The sequence below is a fragment of the Culex quinquefasciatus genome, chromosome 1 (genome assembly GCF_015732765.1).
Source record: "Culex quinquefasciatus strain JHB chromosome 1, VPISU_Cqui_1.0_pri_paternal, whole genome shotgun sequence".
Taxonomy (NCBI): Eukaryota; Metazoa; Arthropoda; class Insecta; order Diptera; family Culicidae; genus Culex; species Culex quinquefasciatus.
This window is the reverse complement of record NC_051861.1, coordinates 79,884,094-79,909,771: the sequence shown is the minus strand read 5'-3', so window position 1 is coordinate 79,909,771 and position 25,678 is coordinate 79,884,094. Positions and strand designations below refer to the sequence as shown.

Sequence of the window (25,678 nt, the reverse complement as noted above, 5' to 3'; positions counted from 1 at the left end):
ATGCATTTAAGTGAAATCCGGCTACAAAAAAAGTACATTAATGTCACTTAAGTGGTCAGAACTCGAGACAGGGTTGCCAGATCTTCAATGTTTTAGATTCGTTGGAAGGGTCTTTCGATTACCTAAATAACGATGGGTTGGATGGTGCATCCGGACATTGTTTACATACATTTATGTGAGATCCGGCTACAAAAAAGTAAATAAATGTCACTTAAGTGGTCATAGCTTGAGACAGGGTTGCCAGATCTTCAATGTTTTAGACTCGTTGCAAAGGTCTTTCGATTACCTTACCAACGATGAGTCGGATGATGGATCCGGACGTTGTTTACATACATTTAAGTGAGATCCGGCTACAAAAAAGTACATAAATATCACTTAAGTGGTCAGAACTCGAGACAGGGTTGCCAGATCTGCAATGTTTTAGACTCGTTGGAAAGGTCTTTCGATTACCTAACCAACGATGGGTCGGATGATGGATCCGGGCATTGTTTACATACATTTAAGTGAGATCCGGCTACAAAAAAGTACATAAATATCACTTAAGTGGTCATAGTTCAAGACAGGGTTGCCAGATCGTCAATAATTTAGACTCGTTGAAAGAGTTTTTCGATTACCTAACCAACGATGGGTTGGATGGTGGATCCGGACATTGTTTACATACATTTAAGTGAGATCCAGCTACAAAAAAGTAAATAAATGTCACTTAAGTGGTCATAGCTCAAGACAGGGTTGCTAGATCATCAATTTTTTAGACTCGTTGGAAAGGTCTTTCAATTACCTTACTTACGATAGGTCGGATGATCTATCCGATCATTGTTTACATGCATTTAAGTGAAATCCGGCTACAAAAAAGTACATAAATATCACTTTAGTGGTCATAACTCGAGACAGGGTTGCCAGATCTTCAATATTTTAGACTCGTTGGAAAGGTCTATCGATTACCTAACCAACGATCGGTCGAATGATGGATCCGGACATTGTTTACAAACATTTAAGTGAGATCCGGCTACAAAAAAGTACATAAATATCACCTAAGTGGTCAGAACTCGAGACAGGGTTGCCAGATCTGCAATGTTTTAGACTCGTTGGAAAGGTCTTTTGATTACCTAAATAACGATGGGTCGGATGATGGATCCGGACATTGTTTACATGCATTTAAGTGAGTTCCGGCTACAAAAAAGTACATAAATATCATTTAAGTGGGTATAACTCGAGACAGGGTTGCCAGATTATCAATGTTTTGGACTCATTGGAAAGGTCTTTCAATTACCTAACTAACGATGTATAGCATGATGATGTTTGGTTCAGTTTACTGCCATTTATTCAACTTCTGAAAATATGCGAAAACACATTTTTATACATAACTTTTGAACTACTTATCGAAACTTCAAACAATTCAATAGCACCGTATGGGACCCTAAACCAAGTCGAATGCGACTGGTTTGGTCAAAATCGGTTCAGCCAGTGCTGAGAAAACTGCGTGACATTATTGGTCACATACACACACACATACAGTATGTAAAAAAAGTATTTACACCCCTTGGGCACTATGCACATTTTGTGATGAAACATGTAAAAAATTTAAAGTTTGACAGGAACCTAGGACTACGTTTTGTTCAGAAACTCATGCCAAACATTTTGCTTCAAAAGCTCATGAAAAGATGATTTCTATAAAAAGTTATATAACAAATACTATTACGAAAATAAAAAGGTGCAAAAAGTTTGTACACCTTTCGAAAATTTACATAAATAATGTTATTTGTTGACAAATCACCATAAATCCAGTCTCCCAACTCCAAATAGGCATCCTTGACTGATTAAAAAAATAATTTGGATTGAATATAAAGTTTACTAACTACTTAGTATAAAAGTTTATATAACTCTGGAAACTCTATAGAAAACTTATCTTAACTTAATTTTGAAATCTTCTAATTCAACTAAATGTCAATATATTACCATAGAATTGCAAAATAAACATTTGGGAGTGGGTATAACACCGTTTTGGGGGTCTTTGTATCGCTAGAATAGATTTTTCGTTGGAATTTCGTAACAACCCGGAATTACGTCGTCGGAAAATCCGCCGGCATCCGAACCGGTCCACAATTCACAAGTCAACCTATGTGGAATCGGAAAGGGCATAAAATTTCCGATCTTTTGATACCCAAACATCTAGGTTTTCTTTAAAACCTACGTTTTTAAATACCTGGGCAAAAAGTAAGTTTGATCCACGAGAACAAAAATTACGAAATTCCATCGAGAAATTAAAAGTGAGAGTGTGTGCGTGCAACATGGAGTTAAATTTTTCAAAGTGCCATGGGAACCTTCACAGCAACTGCACAGAAAGTTTAACTCCATGTTGCACACACTCTCACATTTAATTTCTCGATACATTTTTGACAGGTTGCTCAAACGAAACCATAACAACGTTTTTGCTTAGGTATTTAAAAACGTGGGTTTTATAAAAAACCTGGATGTATGGGTATCAAAAGATCGGAAATTGTATGCCCTTTCTGATGCCACATAGGTTGACTTGTGAATTGTGGACCGGTTCAGATGCCGGCGGATTTTCCGACGACGTAATTCCAGGTTGGTACGAAATTCCAACGAAAAATCTATTCTATCGATACAAATACCCCAAAACGGTGTTATACTCACTCCAAAATGTTTATTTAGCAATTCTATGGTAATATATTGACATTTAGTTGAATTAGAAGATTTCAAAATTAAGTTAAGATAAGTTTTATATAGAATTTCCAGAGTTATATAAACTTTTATACTAAGTAGTTAGTAAACTTTATATTCAATCCAAATTATTTTTAATCAGTCAATGATGCCTATTTGGAGTTGGGAGACTGGATTTATGGTGATTTGTCAACAAATAACATTATTTATGTAAATTTTTCGAAAGGTGTACAAACTTTTTTGCACCTTTTTATTTTTGTAATAGTATTTGTTATATAACTTTTATAGAAATCATCTTTTCATGAGCTTTTGTAGCAAAATGTCTGGCATGAGTTTCTGAACAAAACGTAGTACTAGGTTTCTGTCAACATTAAATTGTTTAGATGTTTCATCACAATATGTACATAGTGCCCAAGGGGTGTAAATACTTTTTTTACATACTGTACACACACACATACACACACACATACACACACACATACACACACACATACACACACACATACACACAGACATTTGTTCAGTTTTCGATTCTGAGTCGATATGTATACATCAAGGTGGGTTTTCGAGCTTTAAATAACAAGTTCAATTTTAGAGCAGGATTATAGCCTTACCTCAGTGAGGAAGGCAAAATTGGGAGAAAGGCACTAATTATTTCAGTAAATTGGGAATATCTCTGCATATAATGAACCAAAACTGATGCTATTTTATGGAACTTGTACAGAAAACTGTTCTCCACAATGTGATTGATTCTAAATTGTTTTAAAATGTGTGATGTGGCAGAGGATTGAAAAAATAATTTTCAGAACCTATTGGGTAATAAAAACAAACCAAGTTGACAGCCAAGTTAACGCTGAATTTCAGTTCAACTTGCCTAATTTTCCACAGCGGTAGTTCAGCGGCTTTAACCTACTGTCAATCGAAGCGAAGGAGAAACGTGATTTTATCTCGCAATAAGCAGAAAGAAATGTTGTTGCCTTCTTAAACTATGTTCGATTTTGTTGAGTACACTATAACTGAAAATCGCACTTTGCTGAGTTCGTTTTCACACTTTTTCATACGATTTTTTTTCAATTCGACTACGATTACACAAAAAAAAGTGCACTCTTTGACAATGTTGTAGGAAATTGAATTTCCTACAAGAATCTCTCACTTGAACAAAATTGAGCGAGACCAGTGCCATCTGCTGCCAAAATTATGAACCGATGTTTTTCCCGATACATTTTCGCAATTTTCCCCATGTAAACTTCATCGACAAAAAGCGACCCTTAAACCTTAACCGATTTGGCTCAAAATTGACAAGTTAACTTATTATTGCCTAAAGAAGAGCCAGGGGGTATTTCTTAACATTTTCCAAAAAAAAATCAATTTTTCTTGTCACCTAATGCTGCATTCGTTTGAAATGCAAAATGTGCTTTGACTATACCAAAGAATAAAATAACTTGAAGCTTCGAGAAACAAACTACTTAAAATTCAAGCATTTATGATATAAATCAGAGTAAAAAAACATGAACCAAATATCAACTGGCCCAAACTTGTTTTGCTAAAAGGCAGAATACAAAATAAATCATAAAGTGACTTTAATCAGAACACATTCAAGTCACCTAACCAGATTCTCTCGGACTTCAGAACCTACGACAATATCAAGTCCATTGATGTATATTTTCGCGAGGATTAGCACATTCTTTCGCCTCATTACAATCACTCATTCTGTCAAAAAGAAGAGAGCAAAAAATGATTCCGGCAAGGACTCGCGTCGTACAACCTACAGAGGAGTTGATTCAAGTTCAAGTTGCAGCCTGCCAGCTTGACACGTGGGGGGCTCCGACGTCGTTTGTCGTTTGGCAATGATCGGACACTCGGTGGCGGTGACCAAAGTGATTTAGATGATTCTGCAATTGAATTTCGCTAAATCACTGCCGCCTAAACCAACAGGTGCTGGGAGTGCGATATGCAGTCGCACTATAAAGCTGACTTGTGATGGAATAATTGCTGTCGAGTGTAGTTTTACGCTAACGAGCACACTTTTTTTTCAACGAAACAGCCCAGCTGAGATGGGTGTTTGACCGGTTAATTGCCCATGTTAATAGTTGAGGGAAAAAACACTTTCGATTTGTGTAGAGATTGATATATGGGTCATTCCATCTCAACTGTGCACGAAAAAGTGCAAATTTGAAAATTACCCTCTCCGATCCTGCTCAAATTTGGCAGAGCTGTTGATACTATCAAAACATTGAAGAATCCCGAATTTCATCCAAATCGGACCACCCCCTCCATTTTTGTACCTCCTCAAAAAATTGACTTTTTGGCGATTTTTGACCAAACCTCCTAGTTTCAAACGGCGATAGCTCAGGAACCACAAATCTCAGAAGGTCGGTCTTAGACTCAATTTTGAAGGAAATTGGACGTAGAATCCATTTCCGTGATCAACATTTTGATTAATTTATTTTTTCTACCTGTATTGCGCAATTGAAAACTTTAAACGGCCGTATCTCAAAACACCCCAACTTATTTTTTGATTTGACCTCACCATCGTGTTCCCGGCCAATTTTACATAAGAATCACTTATCGACAGAAATGAATATGTTTCGTTCCAGAGATATCGAATTTTAAAGTTTAGTGTTTTCTAGATTACCTACATCAGCTTCATTCGCCGCATCTGCTAGAAGCACACAGGCGAGCTGATCAATAACTGCTACCTGGTGTTCTGGGAGATGATTAATTTAATTTATATTTTTATAATTTTACGCAAATATTTATTCAAATGGCTAATAGGGGAAATTCTCGTATGTTTGCCAGGTTAAGTCCTCGCTCCTAGTTTCATCCAATTTGCTCATTTTCACTATTTGAACAACCAAATTTGCAAAACTTTTGATAGAAACTTGCTTGTTCACTTCTCATTGAGCTATTTATCACTCGATTTCAGTTGAAAACGCTTTTAATAAGCTATGGCAACATTAGAGGAACGCTGAAATTAGATGCTGTTCCCCTACCTTGATCAATCTATTTTTGTGAAAGGAATATTTATTGGGTTATTTTGAATGCACCGTTTTTTACGTGTTGCTAACCGTTTTAGAGTACCTTCGAGGCCATGACTAGGGCCTTTGTCATGGGCGGTAGCAAAATAGTGCCATTCAGCAAAACCCCAAAACCTGCTTTATTATTATTATTATTATTATTATTATTATAGTTTATTATTGACACTTTGCCATAATTTGGCAAATCTGATTTATGGTTTAAAAGATTGATCATATTAAATCAATTTTTATATTGTGAGCCAGCTCCATTTGATTAAATGATGATTTTGGTCAAGGTACATTTAATAAAAAAAAATCCTTATACGTGAGGAGTGAGGACAGCAGCCGTATTGTGTTCCAAGAATCTAAGAATTAAAGAAGAAAAAAAAAACTGTAGTTCGGACGGTGTCAAAATCATCGCAACTAAATTTGGGGAATTAGCCACTTTGCAGCAGATCAAACTTTGTTATTTTCTTGAATTTTTAGTGGAGTATGAAAAGGATTTCTGGAAGGTATCCAGAAATCCTTTTCATACTCCACTAGAGTATAACGTATAAACAATTTTTTTTCATATGTTTTACTCAATAATGTATCGTGCACTTATTGTTCAGTGTTACTAACAAGATTTCATTTTCCTGCTCGCTTCGTCGGATTCCAATTTTGCCCTTAACTGTGTGTCGTTATTACTCTATCCTATGGGTTAGCACAGAAATTCACTTCATTATTTTTTTGAGCAAATAAACATTCGCGATGAAACTCCAGTTTCCTACAGTGTTATACAGTTATTTTTTGCCCAATTTGATAAAGATTATTTATGATGAAATATTATTTCAATAAATGACCAGGTAGCAGTTATTGATCAGCTCGCCTGTGTGCTTCTAGCAGATGCGGCGAATGAAGCTGATGTAGGTAATCTCGAAAACACTAAACTTTAAAATTCGATATCTCTGGAATGAAACATATTCATTTCTGTCGATAAGTGATTCTTATGTAAAATTGGCCGGGGAACACGATGGAGAGGTCAAATCAAAAAAATAAGTTGGGGTGTTTTGAGATACGGCCGTTTAAAGTTTTCAATTGCGCAATACAGGTAGAAAAAATAAATTAATCAAAATGTTGATCACGGAAATGGATTCTACGTCCAATTTCCTTCAAAATTGAGTCTAAGACCGTCCTTCTGAGATTTGTGGTTCCTGAGCTATCGCCGTTTGAAACTAGGAGGTTTGATCAAAAATCGCCAAAAAGTCAATTTTTTGGGGAGGTACAAAAATGGAGGGGGTGGTCCGATTTGGATGAAATTCGGGATTCTTGCATGCTTTGATAGTATCAACAGCTCTGCCAAATTTGAGCAGGATCGGAGAGGGTAATTTTCAAATGCTGTTCTGCTTCAGATGGAATGACCCATATGCTTTGGCAGTTGCAGCAGACTCACGCGTGGTCGTTAGATTGAAGTCGTTAATTCGAGTGCATTAATGTCTGCTACTACTACTATACTATGTTTACTATTTTAATTCATATGCAGATTGATAGACGTAAAACCGCAGGGACGACAAGTTTCATTCATAAAAAAATACAAAATCATCAATCAGTGCAAGCGCTGACAAATTGTTCCTTGAATGTTCCTTCAATCAAAAGTACGTAATGTGCAATGGCATAATCAACATTTACTTTAGTTATGGCATGACATAGAAACGTAGAATAATAATCGGAAATTTCACTTCAATCTGCGTGTTTTCTGGTGCAACCTTTTGTGAAAATATCTTCATCACTACTTTTATTATCTGTTTTATATAAAATTTGCTCTACTTGTTCGAGACACCAAAGATATCAAATTTAAATTTAATTCTATTCTGATAAAAAATAAAGTTTTTTTTGTTTTAAAGCAATAAAGGCTTCATAGGCTTTTTTATAAATTTTAAACTTTGGTACCAAAATAGACAAAACAAGTCGTCTTTATTTTAACTAATTAATTGAAACTTGGATTTTTTTGACAGGAGCATTACTGGTACAACGTAGATACTTTTTATAAAAATAAAAAAACTGCTTGGAATTTTAAACGTATTCTTATTTATTTGGCTTCACTGGGTTAAGTATGTTTATTTCCAATTGGGTTACATAATTCAATAATAAATGACAATAAAAACTGAACTCTAACTTTCTAAACTTTCTGACAGCAAACACCTACTGTGAAAATATTATTTAAATTTAAATAAACCACTAATGGTAGAAGTTGAACGCCCTTAATAAGCTTGGTTGTAAAATATCCCCTAACTTCGTCGAGTCTACACAATTCCAACAACCGAACGTGACCATAGAAATTGATCCTAATCTAATCTAATCTAATCTAATCGAACACAAGCGCAGCCAGTCCGAAGAAAGCATCCTGGAAGAACTTGTGGTTAGATTACGCCCCAAGTTCTTTCTTGTCAATATTAATGATTGCATTACATCCAAGTAACCCCAAACATGTATTGCAAAAATTAAAGCGGCCAGGCCTACTGCGTTGCATTAACCGCAGAGACAGATTCTGAGAACGGATCACATTTCACAGAATCAACAGGGGAGGAAGGATGCGTGGACATACCGTACCAAACGCTCCAAATGAGTTGTGGTTGGGTGTGTAAGTGGAAATTTGGCATGTTATTATTACTTTTTAGGAGGGGGAAGAGGAGGTAGAATTTGGATTAAGGACATGGAAGATGGGGTGGGGTAGGAATGATATTTGATTTGATAAATAGAATATAATATATATTATCTAGCAAAAAAAAAGTATGGAAAGATCTCACCAAGGTACTTCAAAACATTCGACAAACCGAATATACATCAAATACGATGCAGTTGCTTCACTAGAACATCATCGAATCCAGGCATCCGCAGGTTGTGAACAGTTTCTTGCCTTTCGGAACGGCTGGAACCAAACGGAAATCCTTTCCGTTACACCACACGAAAACAAATCACGCAGTGCTTCACTTTTGTCTTCAGCAAGTGGATTCACTTACAGCATAAACAAATCCAAAAAACTCAGAAACTTTCTTGGAATTTGCCAATGAAAAATAAAAAAATAACACTAAACCGAAGAACGTGACCATAGAAATCAGGGGGTAGCGAAGAAGCCGCCATCTTGGAAGTTCAGATAACAAACACTCAGAATCAGTATTATTCACATTACTTTGGTAACACGAAGTGTGTTATCCTGTTTAAACTCAAAAGTCCCATGCAAATGTGTAAAACCAAACCGAAAAATGTGTAATGCCGATTCACAGTGTACCGGCGCACTGCTTGATCGACCAAATGAAAAAAAAGCAAAAAAGGGTAAACAGAAAAATCACTTTTTTCGATATGAATTTTCAGCCAATATTGGGATGAAATCTCCAAGGATATGATACAATTAGCCATCAGCAACACAATTCACGTGTTTTTTCAGGTATTTATCGTCTGAATTGCGGGAAATTTGAAGATTAAAAACCCAAACAATGATTTGTTATGGGCTACCATTTGACAGCTAGTGCTTTTGTTGTGGGCTCTTATTTGACAACCGTGCTAATGTCGACTGTTGTCAGATTGCTTTGGTGGGAATAGGGTTGCCATCCCCCCGATAGAAATTGATCCGACAAAGAACCTTTCTCTAGCCGCAACCACCCCTGTCGGCGTTAAGTTCCCGTAATAACCGCAGAGGCCGCAGAGAAACGTGAAAGTTCACCCGAAGGAGGAGGAAAAAATCCCTGGTCCGCGTTACTCTACAACTAGCCGATAAGCCACGACGTGGCGATTGAATAATCACCGTGCATTGGATGGTTGGATTAGCTGGTTGGTTGTTTCCAACCTATTAACGGCTCATTTTATAATTGGCTTGTGCAGGTACTTGACGATTCCGTAGAACCGTAGCCGTGTGCTAAGTGCCAGTGCCAAACCCTTCTGTGAACAACAACAAAAAAAAGCATCTATTGGCTGAGCCAGATAAAATCGACTGCGACTGTCGATGATCGTGGCTGTTCGTGGCCTTCGAAGGTTAGACATCACCAACGGGGTACCGGCGGCGGACAGCAATCACGCCAACGCTTCCGGATATCTTCCAGTTGTCAGTCGGGGTTGACGTTAAATTATTGCCTTTGAAAAAAAAAAGACTTTGCCGTTAGTGAATGGCTGAAATGTTCCATATATATTTTTCTAAGTGGCACTTGTTGGGATAATTATTTAATACCTTTCCATTTTTTATTCTTGTTTTTCAGGGTCGCACCTTTGCAGCGCTCATCAAAAACTTTCTCCAGCTTTCTGGACCGTTGAACGACACGTACTTGCCACTCTACAATACGGATGAAGGAAGTAAGTAAGAAGGTTTTATTAAGAAATTAAAATCATGAAACCGTATTAAAATATATACTTTTACAAAAAATAATCGATAATTACGTAATTTTTCTGTACAAATATCACGTGTCTGCTCTGATTTAGCTGATACAGCCGATTTTTTGCAGGTGTGAGATTGTTAAGGGTATTATTGGATTTTGTTGAATGAATATGATATTTGCATAGCAAACATGAACCAGGAACATGGATACAAAACATGATTTTAAATCAAAAATTTACTAAAATCTAAAAAAAACATTTCAAACTCATGAAAAGTATTTCTCCTGAAACTTTTCACAGTAGTTTGTAGATCAATTTCGAGTACATAACATGTTTTGGTATCCGAGCAACTGTTTAAGTAACCCCTTGTAAATCGACAAAAATGTCAGAGGTTTGTGTGAGTACACACTTAATTTTATTTAAAATCTGTTTTCGGGGTATTAAAATATACATTTTTATCTATTATCAAAACAGAGTTGAGTTGGAGAATTTGAACGGTGTGCGTCGCGGTCCTCGCGCAGGATTTTCGTTGCCGTTTCCGTCTTTGTTGTCCCCCCGATTGTGCGTGTATTTCGATCCGGGCGGTTTCGCGTTTTCGCATTTTAGTTGGTTTTATCTTTCCACAGCCGGCTGTCTAAGATTAAATCATTTATGCTAAACTCAACACCAAATAACCGGGAATAGTCTCATCCGCATACTCCGACTGTTTGCCTTGAGAATGCATAATACATCACACCATTAAACAAAATTTATTGATTATTGGGTCGCATCATCATCCTCTATGTTGAATCCTGGCCATTACCCTTACCCACTAACAAAATCCAAGTAAAAGTAGTTTTCCGGCACACGCGGGGTGTGGATATCGTATAGAACCCACCCTTGGTAGCAGCCTGTGCTAACTAACATTCCCGTCCCATTCCTCGAGATCTACAAACTGACATGGTGGGCGCCGTTGGTGGCCAACGACTGTTTCTATTCGCACCGGCTCTAGTTTTGATGATCGTGATGTTTTATCTTTTCAGCGCATTCATGCATGCTGTTGATAAGGGAAACATCATTTGATCGTTGAAGCGTGTGACCGGTTGTGCTGATGGGATATTATGGTCCTGTTCAGCAACGGAGAAGGACAACTATGGGTGGTCTCTCATGCTCATGCTCATGCTCATTTTTATCTATTATCAAAACAAATTTGAAGACATTTGGTTGTATCATTGCCGAGATATAGCTATTTGAAGTTGGAAGTTTCAAAAAACGGGTGCCACGATATCTCAACACTGCCTTGACCAAATCGGCTCAAAATTTCGGTGAAGACTCATTAAACCAGTCCTGTGTGCATGACGAAGGCCGATTTTCAAAAAACTAATTTTAAAAAAAGATAAAAATATTTTTCTGTTTTTCATATAAAAAATCGTCAATTTTTGATTTTTGTATTTTTTTAAAAAGTAAAATTTCAAAATCGGGCTTCGTCATGCACACGAGATATGTCTTTACCCCAAATTTCAGCCAATTTGGTTCATCCCATCTCGAGATATCGTGGCACCCGTAAATCAACTCGGTGTTTCGAGAAAAACACTCAGAAAGTTTGACAGTCCGCTTTGCGCACGGCAAAATGTTGAGCCTAAAATCGTCTCTAACTCAGTTTAATCATGGAATATCTTCATGAATGTTTCAGAAGTGATTGAAAATCATCTTTTTAATGGTTTCAATAAATTTTCTGTAATATGAAATTTTGTGATTTTTTACATGTATGTAACCCCTTAATGATTCATTAAGGAAATATGTAACTTTTAATGAAAATCTAGTAATACTCTTAACCATTTCAAACCTTCAAAAAAATTGATTGTATCAGCTAAATCCAAGCTAAATCAGGGCAGACGCCTGATATTTGAACACAAAAATATGTAATAATCTATAAATTCTTGGAAAAAAATCATTTTTGTACGATTTTATGATTATTCGAAAACTCGGTTAAAACTTGATTTTTAAAATGTTTAGCGATTTGCATCCTTTTACAAAGTATTGTCTTGTCTTATTTTGCACATTTTGCTGAGTAAATGACACATAAAACACATCTCTCTACATGTTTCCCAGACTATTATTAAAAAGTTTCCAAAAATTGATGAACGAATTTAAAACAAAAATCTTTAAACATAGATATCTCAGAGATTTCTAAATGAAACTTTTCGCTCTTAGAAGCATTGAAAAGCTGAGAAAATTTCTTATAAGAAACATTTGAAAGTAGCAATGACTATTTATTTCTCCTGAAACATGCCCAGAAAACATGCCGCGATTTAAATAACATAAAAAAAGATCGTACAAATAAATCTCGCGGGCAATTTTGGTAATTTGCGCCATAATCGCGGGCCGTATGTGAAATATCAATAAAAATTACTGAAAATTACAGAACATGCATAAATTGAAAGTTTAATTTCCTTAATCAACTAATTCTTTCCATTTGGAAATGCAATTCATTGTTTTCCAAATAAAAAAATTGTGACCAAATATACTTCCAAAAAGCAAAGCAATCCACTTTAACGACCCCGGGTCTTTTGAGGGCTTTGTTGCAAGTTTCTGCTCATTTTTAGGCGTCCGAAGGTTATGTGTGGTGAGTCACCCAAAACCTCTTTTACGCAAATGGACCGATGTTTTACTTCCCCATCCGATAGAAGGCCAGGAGGATAAGGCGGGAATCGAACCCGCGCCCCATAGCAACTTAGGGATCGGCAGCCGAAGCCGATAACCACCGCGCCACGAGCCCCTTTTCATAACAAACTAAAAACTTAGTTCATTCCAAATAAATTTCATCCAGTATAATTTTCTTTGCAAAAAATATTTTTATTCATAATGACACATTGAAATTTAAACTTTTAAAATTCTTTGCAAACATATTTGGATTGGTCTACACAGAAAAAACGCTACTTAATCCACCTTTAGGTGGTTGGTACCTTCCTCACATTCATAAAGTCAATACATTCAGTAATAATAGCAACATTCCCCCTTAACATGTTTAACAAATCAACTTTATTTCTCATTTCTTTTGATAAGGTTCGCAGACCTTCAATATTTCTGACTCATCGGCAAGGTCTAATAAAAAAAACCTATTCAACGATAGTTCGCATGGAAGATTCAGACAATATTTCTATCACAATATCTGAAATCCGGCCTCTAAAAAGTGTATACATAACGCTTAAGTGCTATGTGATAACTTTTGATAGGGTTGTCAGATCATTGATGGTTTAGGCTCATTTGAAAGGTCTTTCGATTATCTAACTAACGATGAGTCGCATGATGAACCCGGACATCATTTTCATTGAAATATCTAAGATCCGGCCTCCAAAAAATGTATAAATAACACTTAAGAGATAATAACTTTTGGTAGGGTTGTCAGATCCTCGATGTTCTAGGCTCATTTGAAAGGACTTTCGATTATCTAACCAACAACAGGTCGCATGATGGACCCGGAAATCATTTTTATTGAAATATCTGAGATCCGACATCCGAAAAGTGCATAAATTACACTTAAGTGCTAATAAATTTTGATAGGGTTGTCAGATCTTCAATGAAATTGGAGGGGACCCAAAAACCCCAAATTTGTGTTTCGTAATAAAAGAACGCTCACTAAGATAACTTTTTTTTAACAAGACATCAACACTTTCCTTGGTTGCTGTGTACCCTTATTTTTTAGATTTATTTTATGCTTAAAATTTATTCTACCTACCTACTGCAAAACATATGAAATTACCACATTGTTGTCTACGTCGATTTATCATCTAATCTGCTGAAATTAAAATAATATATCTAGAGTTTTTTTTTAAGTCCAATAAACCAAATTTCCAGTTTTTGCTTTTTGGGTGTTTTGAAACCGCCTTGAGTCAGGGGTATTAAAAACACCCAAAAAGCAAAAACTGAAACTTTGGTCTATTGGACCTTTTCAAAAAAAAAAAAACTCCAGATATGCTTTTCTGATACTTCCAAAACAATGTCGCGCTTTCTCACACAAATAGTCTTATTTTCCTCTTAATAAACTAAGTCTGGTTTTAATATTGTTATGTTAAGCTTAAGAACAGTTGACTGATGAAACAGTTAGTCAAAACTGCTTATGCAACTTAATGTTTCTTTTAGAAGCTTTTGAAGAACTAAATTGTTGAAACATGTTTTTGTCGGTTGGGTTGTGGACGGTTTGGCCATTAATTCAATAAATGGTGTCGTAAAATTAAAACTCACAATATCCTTCTATTTTTTCAGGAAAGGTGTACAACGCCACACTGGAGACGGTTAAGAAGTCGTTTCCGCAGTACATCCGCGAGCTGGAGGGAACGGCCGACGGTGCACAGGTCGAGTTCCACAAGGTATGATGTCAGACATTGTAGCTCCGTCAATGTTCACGTTTCGACGTTTGATGTTACGAGATTGTGTTTCATTTTATCACCAGCCGTTTTGAATAATCGTTAGAATTAATTGATTGTGCTGATTGATTTGACTTACTACTTTGTCAACAGTAAAATTTTAAGGGATTTACAGACAGTTCATAAACATTCCATTCTTAATCATGAAACTTAATCACGTTTTGAATGTTGTCTTTATTTCAAGTGTAATAGAGCTCATTTAGTTTTAAATGTCGTGAGTTATTTGGGCTTGACTCCTTACATTTGAACACTCATAACTAAGGCTACCAACTCTTGCTGAGCCAAAATCCGTACTCAAACCCCGATGGTTTGACACCAACTGTTGTCAAACGAACGGGGTCACTTTTTAGCTTGACACCCCTTTTAGACGGAGTTCACACACACTACCAAACGTTTGTTTTGATAGTGTGCGTGAGCGCCGTGTAAAAAGTGACAGTTCGTCACTTTTTAGTTTGACTTTGACCAACCAACGGGGAACAAACTAAAAAAGTGTCAACCGAAAAAGTGACCAACCAGTGTACTTTACCGATATGACACCATTGTACAGTCGACTCTCTGGTTGTCAATATCCAAGGGACCGTCGAGGAAGAGAATCATCAATTTACAGAACGATGCAAAATGAAGACTCGATTGAAAATATTTTTTTCTTGATACCCAGCTATGGGAGAGAATCATGGCAACGTCCATCAAACAAAAACAAACTAATGTCAAACACCCTTCAATGCTTCGTTTCGCCAAGAAAAATGTCTATGCAAGCCATGAGAAAGTGAAATTATTGACAACCGGAAGAGATTTTTAAAGCAAACAGAATCCAAGGGACCGTCGAGGAAGAGATCCTTCAAGCAAGAGAAAATATCGAGGAATAAAGCCAATCGAAGTATGCTGTTTGAAGGGACTGAAGAATTCATCGATAGATGGAGCAATATTGATATCGAGAAGATCGACAGCCAGAGAGTCGACTGTATAACAAAAACTGTCAAGGAATTACAGTTGTCGATATTGAAGAGACCGTCGAGAGAAGGAGTTATCAAATTATAGAACGGAAAAAATATTTTTGTTAAACGTTTAAAAGTTTACGAAATGTCAAGTTTGCTTTTACGAATAATATCGCTGTTAGTGTTTTCACGAAAACATTTCTAGAGATCCTATAAATACAAGCGCAACACAAGGTTTTCAAGCCAAAATTTGATCTTTAATTTAATAAATATGTTTTGTAAGGATTTTGAAAAGAACAATCATTGACAATCAAGTTTGAACTGAGAAAACCCGGAAAATTATGCAAGGTATCCCTTTAAAATCAAACTGATAGTTAAATAAAAATATCTAATTAGAGAAAGCTTTGGCCCAATCAAAAAGCAATGAAATTTTTAAAAAGTTGTTAAAATTCCGTACAAATCCGTATTATGCGAAAAATTCCGTACAAAAATTCCGGTCTGTTAAAAATCCGCGGAGAAGGTCGAAAATCCGTACGGTAAGGAAAAAATCCGTACAGTTGGTAGCCTTACTCATAACAGATTTTCAATTTCTGAAGCTTTTTTCAAGCATAATTTCAAATAAATCACTCTGCACCCTCAATATATCAATTACGTCAATTACTTTCCATCAATCTCACTTAGTAAAATAAATACAATCCGATCTGATGCATTCCCAGCAGTGTCAATTACGCGTCCTGGGACATATATTTATCAATGCGCGCGTAATTCCGCGGCGCTTTACTGAGCACCAAAGCAGAGTGTGACAGAGCCAATTATCCAATTATTGTTATTTATTAGCGAGTCGATCGGGGGATCGACGGAATACTGTGCTGTGAGCATGCAGCGCCGGTTGAAGGGGTGGCGGCCGAACGTCTAGCCAGTGGCTAGTCTTAACTTAAAGTGTGACTAATGTGGGGGTTTCGTGCTGTGTATAGTTTTACTGATGGACCATTATTATTTTGACTAATTGATAGTTGGGAAGCATGATACTGAAAGCCATATATTTGTAATTTGTAATTTTATTTTGAGTGTCTTGTGTTTTTTAACCATACAATGTAGAAACACTCTTACATTGCTTTATCGTCGTTAACGAACTCTACGCATTCTACGAGTTCTACGCATTATTAGCCCTTTTTCGAAAAAGTGCAACTGAGTAAAATTCAATTGAAATTTTGGACCTAATTTTAGTTCAATTTGTATGTCTACTAGGATGTAAAAAAGAAGGTAATTTTTGGGGCCATTTCAGGTTAGGATCTCCTAGGTGTACTGAGCTCGAATTTCAAATATGATTGGTTGCGACAGGACCTGGTGCTTTGACTTTGAATTTTTAACATTCCAACGCCCAAGGCTCCAAAAAAGTTGGAACGGTAACTTCAACTCAATGGATCTCGGGCATAACTTAACCAATCAAGATGATTCTTCTTTCCAGTGATTTGTTAGGATGTCTAGATGATTCTAGAACTTTGCAGATCTTAATTTGATCAAATCTGTAATTTTTGCGATTAAAAACATCGTTCCAACTTTTTTTTCGCGTACAAAAAAAAAAAAATTCGCCAAAAATTCCGCGGAGGCAGTCGTTTTGAAAAAAGGTGGAACGATGTTTTCGGTCGCAGAAATTACAGATTTGATCAAATTAAGTTCTGCAAAGTTCTAGGATCATCTAGACATTCTTACAAATTACTGGAAACAAGAATCGTCCCGATTGGTTGAGTTATGCCCGAGAACCAGCGAGTTGAAGTTACCGTTCCAACTTTTTTGGGAGGCTTGGGCGTCCGTGTAAGTTGGACATGCGTTGGGCGTTCCAGTGTTAATGGGATTTAATCCGTAAAATCGGTGCGTTTGGGGTTTTGTCCGTTTTGAGCCCCTTAACGATTTTAGCATTTTTCAAAAACCTCACGAGCTCATCGTTCGTGTTCCTGGGAACAACTTTGCCGAATAGTGCGAAAAGGTTCGTCAAATATTAAGAATGTTACCGAATTTGTAATACCGCTGCTGAAAACTTCAACTTTTTCTTTACTCATTTCTGGCAGCACCATCAGCTTGCTTGGATGCATAAACGTCGCGACGCCAGCCCCAACCTTTTCTGCAGAGGCAGCAAGGGCAGCAAGTGCTGCCAGAAGAGGGTGAAGAAAAAGTTGATGTTTTCAGCGGCGGTGTTATAAATTTTGTAACATTTTAAATAAAGGATGAATCTTTTCGCACTCTTTGGCAAATTTGTTTCCTGGAACACGAAATATGAGTTCATGAGGTATTTGAAAAATGTAAAAATCGTTAAGGGGCTGAAAACTGACAAAAACCAAAACGCACCGCCACCGATTTTACGGGTTATACCCCATTTAAAATTCAAAGGTCAGGTCCTGTCGCAACCAATCAAGCTCATATTTGGGATTCGGGCTCAGTACACTCTCCTAGGTTTGACGCATTTCATGCCCTGAAATGCCCGCCAAATTGACCCGTTTTGTTACATCCTAATGTCTACTATTAGTTCTTTAGAGAATGTTTTTTGTCTCATGAAAGAGGAATCAAAATTGGAATAATCTTTTTGTATTTAAAATATAATAAACATCTGCTAAAAAATATTTCTTTTATTATTTTGAAGGGTTTTTTGATCTGAAGAATTTTTTCTCATTTGAATATGGATGAAACTCTTAATATTTTGACTATTTAGAAAAGCATCTCGAATATGCCATTTTTGGGCATAACTAAAAGAATGGATGGAATAATAATTTACATTGCACATCCATTACTGATTTAAACATTGATCATTTTGAAAGAAACATTCAGCATTGGCCACGATTTGCATAATCGATCTTCAAACACCACCTGCCATATGATTTATGAGTCCCTCAATCGTGCACAACGCGCTCTTGCACTTGAATTTGAACGCCAGCCAGCCCGGTTCAGCAGCCAGTTCTGCACCACATGCAGTTTATTCGCATGTTATGATCGCTGGTGCAAAACATCAGTTCACACCTCCCACTCACCTTAGACGTCGCGACGCCACCGGCGTCGGCCGGCAATTAAATTCCAATAAAAAAAAATCACCCCTCAATCGGCCCCGTGTGAATGCACTTGGACTAATTACGCGAGCTTAACCTAACCTTATGATTTCGATTGCTTCTCACAGCTGTTCCTGCTGCACATGGACGATATTTTGCCGGTGGCCGTCGAGGGTCGGAACAGCATCAACCAACCCATCGGATGTTCGACCATCTGCGTCAACGAGCCCGATTGCGTAAGCAACTGCTTGTTGCAATTATGAAGGAATGTTAAAACTGATGAAAAAACTCTTTTCTTTCAGGAAATCCTGGCCCACACGGAAGACGCGCTGAGCGAGGTGCTCAACCATTACTACTTCGTTTCGGCTCACATCGTGTCGGACTCTCCCCAGGGTCGCTACAACGTAACCGAGGAACGCTTCACGTCACTGTGCTACGCCGGACACCTGCCTGGCTACACCATGAACTACAACCATCATGGGCTGGTGTTTTCAATCAACACGCTGAGTGCGGCCCGTCTTCACGGCGGTAAAACTCGTAAGTGTTTGGGCTGATTGAGGTCGTGTGCGCTCACTAATCCCCGATTTTCGTTACAGCTCGACACTTTATTACACGTGCTCTGCTGTCGGCGGAAAACTTTGTCCAAGCGCAACAAATTCTGCGAGATAACGGAGTTGGAGCTGCCGACGGGTGTTCGGTTAATATGACCTTCTTGAAGTGAGTTCTTTGAGCAATAAAATTTTCAAAATACTTAAAGCAAAATTTCTTACAGACAAGAAGGTGACCGTCTGTTCCACAACGCCGAGATGGGCCCGGCCGAACGGGACCAGTCCCAGCTGAACATCCTAACCGTTAGCCCCGGCGAGTACAGTACACACGCCAACATGTATCTCCGGCTGCCGGTGCCCGAGGTGAATGGCCTTATTATCGATTCCAGCGTGGAGCGTATGAAGACGTTTAACGCGTTCAAAGCGCCAAAAACGTTGAACGACGTGATCCGGATGCTGGGCGATCAGAGCGCCCAGGAGCACACCGTGTTCCGCGAGAAGGACGCCAAGGACATCATCAAAACGGTGTGCGTGGGAATCTTCGACTGCAAGCGCCGCACGTGGTCACTGTACTCGGACAACCCGAAGTTTAATGCGCCTCTCGTGGTGATGCCGCTGGTGATCAAGGATTAACTCTTTTTTTGTTTTAATTATAATTTCGGATTCGAAGGGCTTTGTGCATTTAAGGAACATAGTACATACACATTTTGGAGCCATTTAGGCCAAAACAACGTCTACGGGACGCACGTTGTTTGTTCAGATGGACTACATACTTGAACATTGTTTTATTATCTATTCGTTATATTTATAATTAAAGTATACGTTAGCTTTACGCAGCTCGTGTTGAGGTTTTACTGAAATAAAACAAAAAGAAATAAATTTTGTAATACGTTCACAATACAAGATTTTGCAGCTCGATTAAAATTCTTTTTCTCCTTGAACTGAACAAATTGGTTGAAATTTGAGTTTTTGCCAACATTTTTTTTTGCGTACCGGGACAACGAAAGGAGCAGATTAAATTTATTATTATTAATTAATTATTAATTAAATTAAATTTTATGAAAAACTTCTCCCCCATTTAATGGTTTGTTGACCTTATTTGTTACATATGTATTTTAAATTGAAAAAAGTTACATTTTGGTGTAGTTTTGCTGAGAATCGGTAAGTAGCTTTGACTTTTTTAGGCGACGCTCGGACGGCAAAACGACGATCGTGCATGCACCACGTGGCTTTTAAAATTATTAAATTTTTGCTCCCTCTCCTCTTCCCCTGCGTAATTTTTTCTTCGTATTTTGTTTACTTTTTTATATGGAACCCCTTCCCCTCTCTACCCCCAAAAGGACACGTAAATGAAAGAGCCTCAAGTGCTCTTTAACTTGCAGTCTTAATTCACTCGAACTGACAGAATTTTAATGCAGATTAAAATGAGCAAGATATGATTAGTTTGTGTCTCCGTTCAAAATCTCCCGAATGGTCTGATTTTGGTAATAATAAAAACATAAAACTGAGAAAGCAAATTTGTCCATGTCCAATTCTTAGATATTTTGTTTTTTAAAGTTACACAGCAATCGTATTTCTTTTAAAATAAATCTTGATTTTTTCACCCTGGATTAAGCGACACAAACTTTAAATAAAATTTGTCACGACTTTATGAGCTCAAATCCCTTCTAACATTTCAAATAGCACTATTTCTCACTCAAAGCCTATGTTTATAGCGCTAGTTAAATAATTAGCGTCAAATGTGTCGACAAAAAAATCACACACGATTTAAACTGTTGTGTCTTCTTATCCTCATTTTTTCATATTGGGAAATTACGAATACATAAATATTCTAACATTAAATAGCAACAAATTACAAATTTTATTTATCATATAAACTATATGTTTCATTTTTTTGTAAATTTATGTTAAATGTGTTTTTAACATCATTAAAAAAGCGAAATGTATTTCCTTGGTACCTCCTAGCCATCATAGAAACTTTCCCCAGAGAGTTGACGATCGATGGATTCAAATCACGCAACCCCCATTTTTTTTTATTTCCCCAACTTTTACGCGAACGTCTTCAGTTGAAAACAACATGCACGTGTTAAAAGTTATTGTTGCTTCCATAATTTTTTATTACATTTTTTTGATAGTTCGAAATTTACTAAAAGTGTTTTTAGGCCGATTCATTCCAGTTTAAAAATTGTTTCAAATGTTGAGTGAGTATTCGATTTCTTTTTCCCGATACATATCCAAAGTTTTATTATATGGTCCTATAAACATACGAAAGCCAAAAGCTTATTGGCCTAGTTATTGGCCCTTTTATTTAAAAAAATCTGGATGTTTGTTTATTTTGAATTTTTGTGCAATATGTTTTTGTACGGTGCTACTATTTTTTTTTTTTTTTGAGTTTTTTCATATAATGTACTAGTTTGAGTACATTAACTTGTGTTTTTATTTAGCTGGATTTTTTTTTTGTTTGATTATAGAGACTTTACACCATTGTGCATTAGGGTGCCCAGAATACGGGACTTTTTCTCAAAACCTCGCTCCACAACCTGAATATTGTTCCTTGACCTATTTTAGGACTCTGGGCCAAATATGAGCAAAATCGGTTAACATTTTCCCATTGATACTCGGGGGTGAAGTTTGTATGGGAAAAATCGAAAAAATGTATGGAAAACCCAATTTTCTTACAGTTTGGTCTACACGGTGCGCTACTTACATCCAAATATTCCCAAAAGTGAGATTCTCATTGGAACTTTAATGCTCTACAACTTTGTAGAACATACCAAAGCTGTAAAACTTAATCCTGAAAAGTTATTAGCGATCTAAAAAAGTCAATTTTGTATGAAAAACATTTTTTTCACAAACTTTAGGCTCGGGTATCAATGGGTTAATCTCAACCAATTTCGCTCAAAATTTGCACAGATGCTTAAAATAACCCAATAAACCGTTTTCCGCTTGTGGAGCAGGGGGTCATTTTTTCTGGGCACCCTATTGTGCATTCATCTTTTTAAGGTGGATAGTGGAAGAGGAAAGATTACAGAGTTTTAAATTAGCTGGATATGATAAGTATGAGAATACATCTGGCACCGAGTCTGGCACCTAATGTTAGTTCAAGCAAAACAATGTAAATAGTCAAACGCCGTTACTGTCGTGAGCAGGATAGACTCTTTGTTTACGCTTCGACATTGACCCATTTACATTACTTTGCTTGAGTTAATCAGTAGGGTATTTTAACCATTAGTGGACCCCCTAGTAGAGCCGAAGCACATTTTTCACAAATTTTCAATATTTTAAGCACTTTTTCATAACCCTTTGTACAAAACAATGAAATCTGAAGTCTTTTGAACAATTTTGACTATTTGTTTCATCAGTTATTTGTTTTGAGCAGAAAAATAGCCATTTGAAAAAAAAGTTTTTTTGCCTTGTTATGGACCCCCTTTTCCTACAGTGGACCCGGGTCCATAATCCGATTGTGGACCCGGGTCCATTATAGGCAAACTGTTATTTTTATACCAAATTTAACCGATATTTGATGTTTTGATGCATTGTGTAGGTCTAATGATAGATATAATGAATAAAAGATGGATTTTGCTCACTTTTCATTATAAACAAATATGTTTTGTCAACAAATTTGGCTTTAAACAATAAAAAACCCAACAGACATTTAAACACATTTATTTACGAAAAGATCAGAGAAAACGTCTCAAAAACCACTATAAACATAAAAATAAAAAAAAGTAATCTTGAAGCAATTTTTCCATATTAAATACATAAATGGTTGACCGAAACTAAATAATAGATTTGTTTACAGTTGCTGATAAAACCACGCATGTTTATTTAAAAAATGTTTTGTTATTGATTCATTATTATAAAATATCATTTCAAACTGCAATTATGATGCTTCAGTTAAGTACAATGAACTATAGTTTTGATTAATTATAAATTCTTACGGCTTCAGCTTTTTTGATACTTTTAACATGAAAACAGCTATATTTAAAAAAAAATTGAAAAAAAATATGCGTTTAGGTTGATAACAACATGCATTTATTGTATGTTTTAGAGAAACTTTTACTTGAATACACAGTTTTCTTCATTTTTGAAGGTTAAATTAACAGGGGTCCACTTTTGGAAAAGTTTGGATTTCGTTGTCCTATATTGGACCCCCCTAATTTTTGCTCGAAAATGACAGCTCTTCGCTTAATTTTAGTAAAGATCCTTAAACTTACATTATTTCGACTTGCTGAAGTTAAATAATCAGTCAAAAAATGATTGGATGGTTAATTCAATCATAAAAATATAAATGCAGTTTTGTTGTGATAATGCTAGTGGCCATGGCTGATTTCAGATATCGAACTCAAAACACTTATTTTGGTGAAAAGGACAATTCAATGTCAGTCAACATTGTTTTAAATGATGCTGAACATGCCAAATAAAAGATTTGTAGACAACAACACGCTTGAAATTGTGATTTTATTGAATTTTTCATCAAAAACCCTTCAGAGGGTCCACTATAGGAAAGGGGTCCACTAATGGATAACGTACCCTACGTTGACGTTTAATTGTAATTGTAATTCAAGCAAAACAATGTAATTAGGTTTTACAGCGTGACGTCACGAGCGCACACGCACACACATTTTTACAGAGACACACGTGCAAAAAATGTAAACAGTGCAGCCAAGCTGTCAAATTTCTAACCTCAAAACCGAGTCGGCGTAAAACCTAATTAGGTTTTACAGCGTGACGTCACGAGCGCACACGCACACACATCTTTACTGAGACACACGTGCAAAAAATGTAAACAGTGCAGCCAAGCTGTCAAATTTCTAACCTAAAAATTGAGTCGGCGTAAAACTTAATAGGGCCGTAGCCGAAGTGTAAACAAAGAGCCTGCTCGTTTCTAATGTAAACATCAACTGACGTGAGCAGGACAGACTCTTTGTTTACACTTCGGTTTCGGCCCTTTTACGTTGTTTTGCTTGAATTGATTGTTTATCTGTAGGGTTAGTGAAATTTCGCGATTTCGCGGACAGCGTGAAATCCGCGAAATTTGGCATTATCCGCGAAATTTTATGTTTGTGTGAAAATGTAACAATTTTTCATAAATCTAATCTAATCTAATCAGACCCTAGCGCAGCCAATCTTTCGAAGGGATCCTGGAGAGTGCCTTAGGTTAGATGACGCTTAGCACTCTTCTTGTCATTTATTAACATTTGTAGTGCGCCATTGCATTGAAATGCATTGAGACATCACAAGCGTTAAAGCGGCCAGGCCTACTGCGTAAAGCCGTATCGCAGAGATGACTCGTAATTGGGTTGAGTTTGAGCACTGAGTGTTCGAACAACAACACAATTCTGAATCGACAGGGGAGGAAGAAGCGTGGGGACACACCACCATACGCTCCGAGATTTTGGTTGTATTCGTTGGGAGCACCATGCTAAGAAGGTTTGGTACTCCGGGACCCTCTGGGATGGGACATTGTATTTCCACGAATGCCCTGGACACTATTTGCCGTGGTTAAAGCGCCACAACTCGCTCTCTGTAACAGTATTCCTAATTCCAGTCCACGCTCACCAAGTCGTCATGGCCTAGTGGTTAGCATTTTTGCTTACCAATCCAAAGGACGGGGGATCGAACCCCGCCTCGAGCGACTTTGATTTTTCGTTCAATTTCAAATTTATGTGTTCTTAACTTTCTCGTTGGGAGCAGATGGGCATCGAACCCAGAACCATTCGCTTACAAAGCGAACACCGTAACCAGTCAGCCACGGCCGCTCCTTAAAAAAAAATGTAACAATTTTTCATAAAATAACTTATCAAACTCAAACAGGAATAAAAATTATGTTATGAACTACTGTAGAACTAAGCGAGTGAACATCCTGGTTTAATTAGTAATATAGGGTTAATGATTTTTGACGGTTTCGTAGACGGCGTGAAATTCGGTTTTGTAGACGGCGTGAAAGGCAAAAAAAATAAAAATATAGGGAGGGGGGAGGGACAAAAACTTTTAGTAAAATTTGTACCAGCCTAACAACTTAATAAATATTTCATCCAAAAAGAAAAGAAATTTTATAAGTTTTCAATTAAAAAGCTTCATTATATATGTGTGTCAAGTTTATATGAACCATTTGAAGAAATGTTGAGATTTTTGAGTTTTTCAGAAACTATCAAAATTTAGTAATATTTTCATTCGCTATATTAAAAATTTTAGTGCTATTTTATTTGAAAGGCATAGTTTTGAAAGAAATTAAAAGAATCAAGCTTTGTTTTATTCAAAATAAAATTAAGAGTATTTTTTATCTTTGGAATCATTTTTTAAAACCTTAAAAAAAATTTTTTGGGCCTGTTAAATTTTAACAATATTTGTTTATTTGGCTGGATTGCCATGAAAGTTAAAAAATACTACTTTTTTGTTTTCTCTTCTCATTTAGAATATAAATTTCGATTTTGTTAAAAATTATATTATTTTTGCAAAATGTTTATAAATTTAGTTTTTGAAAAATGAGCTAAAACCCTTAAAAAATATGTTTTATGGGCTAAATGACGCAGAAAATTCAATTTATTTTACTCATTTTGACTGGACAAATCTAGCTATGATATGAAATTCAATAAAATATAAAATGATATAACAGAAGCAAATTAGCGAAAACATTTGAGCTTTGTTAGTCGAATATTAAAAGAGCAGTTCAGTAAATGAGAATACGCGTGCCCTACATTTTGT

The 25,678-nt window shown here is 36.5% G+C and overlaps 1 protein-coding gene across 1 annotated transcript in view; it reads left to right on the top strand.

Annotated features, from left to right (window-relative positions):
* LOC6039055 overlaps positions 1–19,806 on the top strand; it is a 33,325-nt gene extending 13,519 nt beyond the window's left edge. Inside the window, exons 2-7 of the mRNA XM_001848681.2 lie at positions 9,929–10,022; positions 14,289–14,392; positions 18,551–18,658; positions 18,725–18,959; positions 19,019–19,139; positions 19,195–19,806. Of these exons, the coding sequence (XP_001848733.2) occupies positions 9,929–10,022; positions 14,289–14,392; positions 18,551–18,658; positions 18,725–18,959; positions 19,019–19,139; positions 19,195–19,603 (1,071 nt within the window). The 3' untranslated portion in view covers positions 19,604–19,806. The remainder of the gene's footprint in view (positions 1–9,928; positions 10,023–14,288; positions 14,393–18,550; positions 18,659–18,724; positions 18,960–19,018; positions 19,140–19,194) is intronic.
* Positions 19,807–25,678: the final 5,872 nt, after the last annotated feature.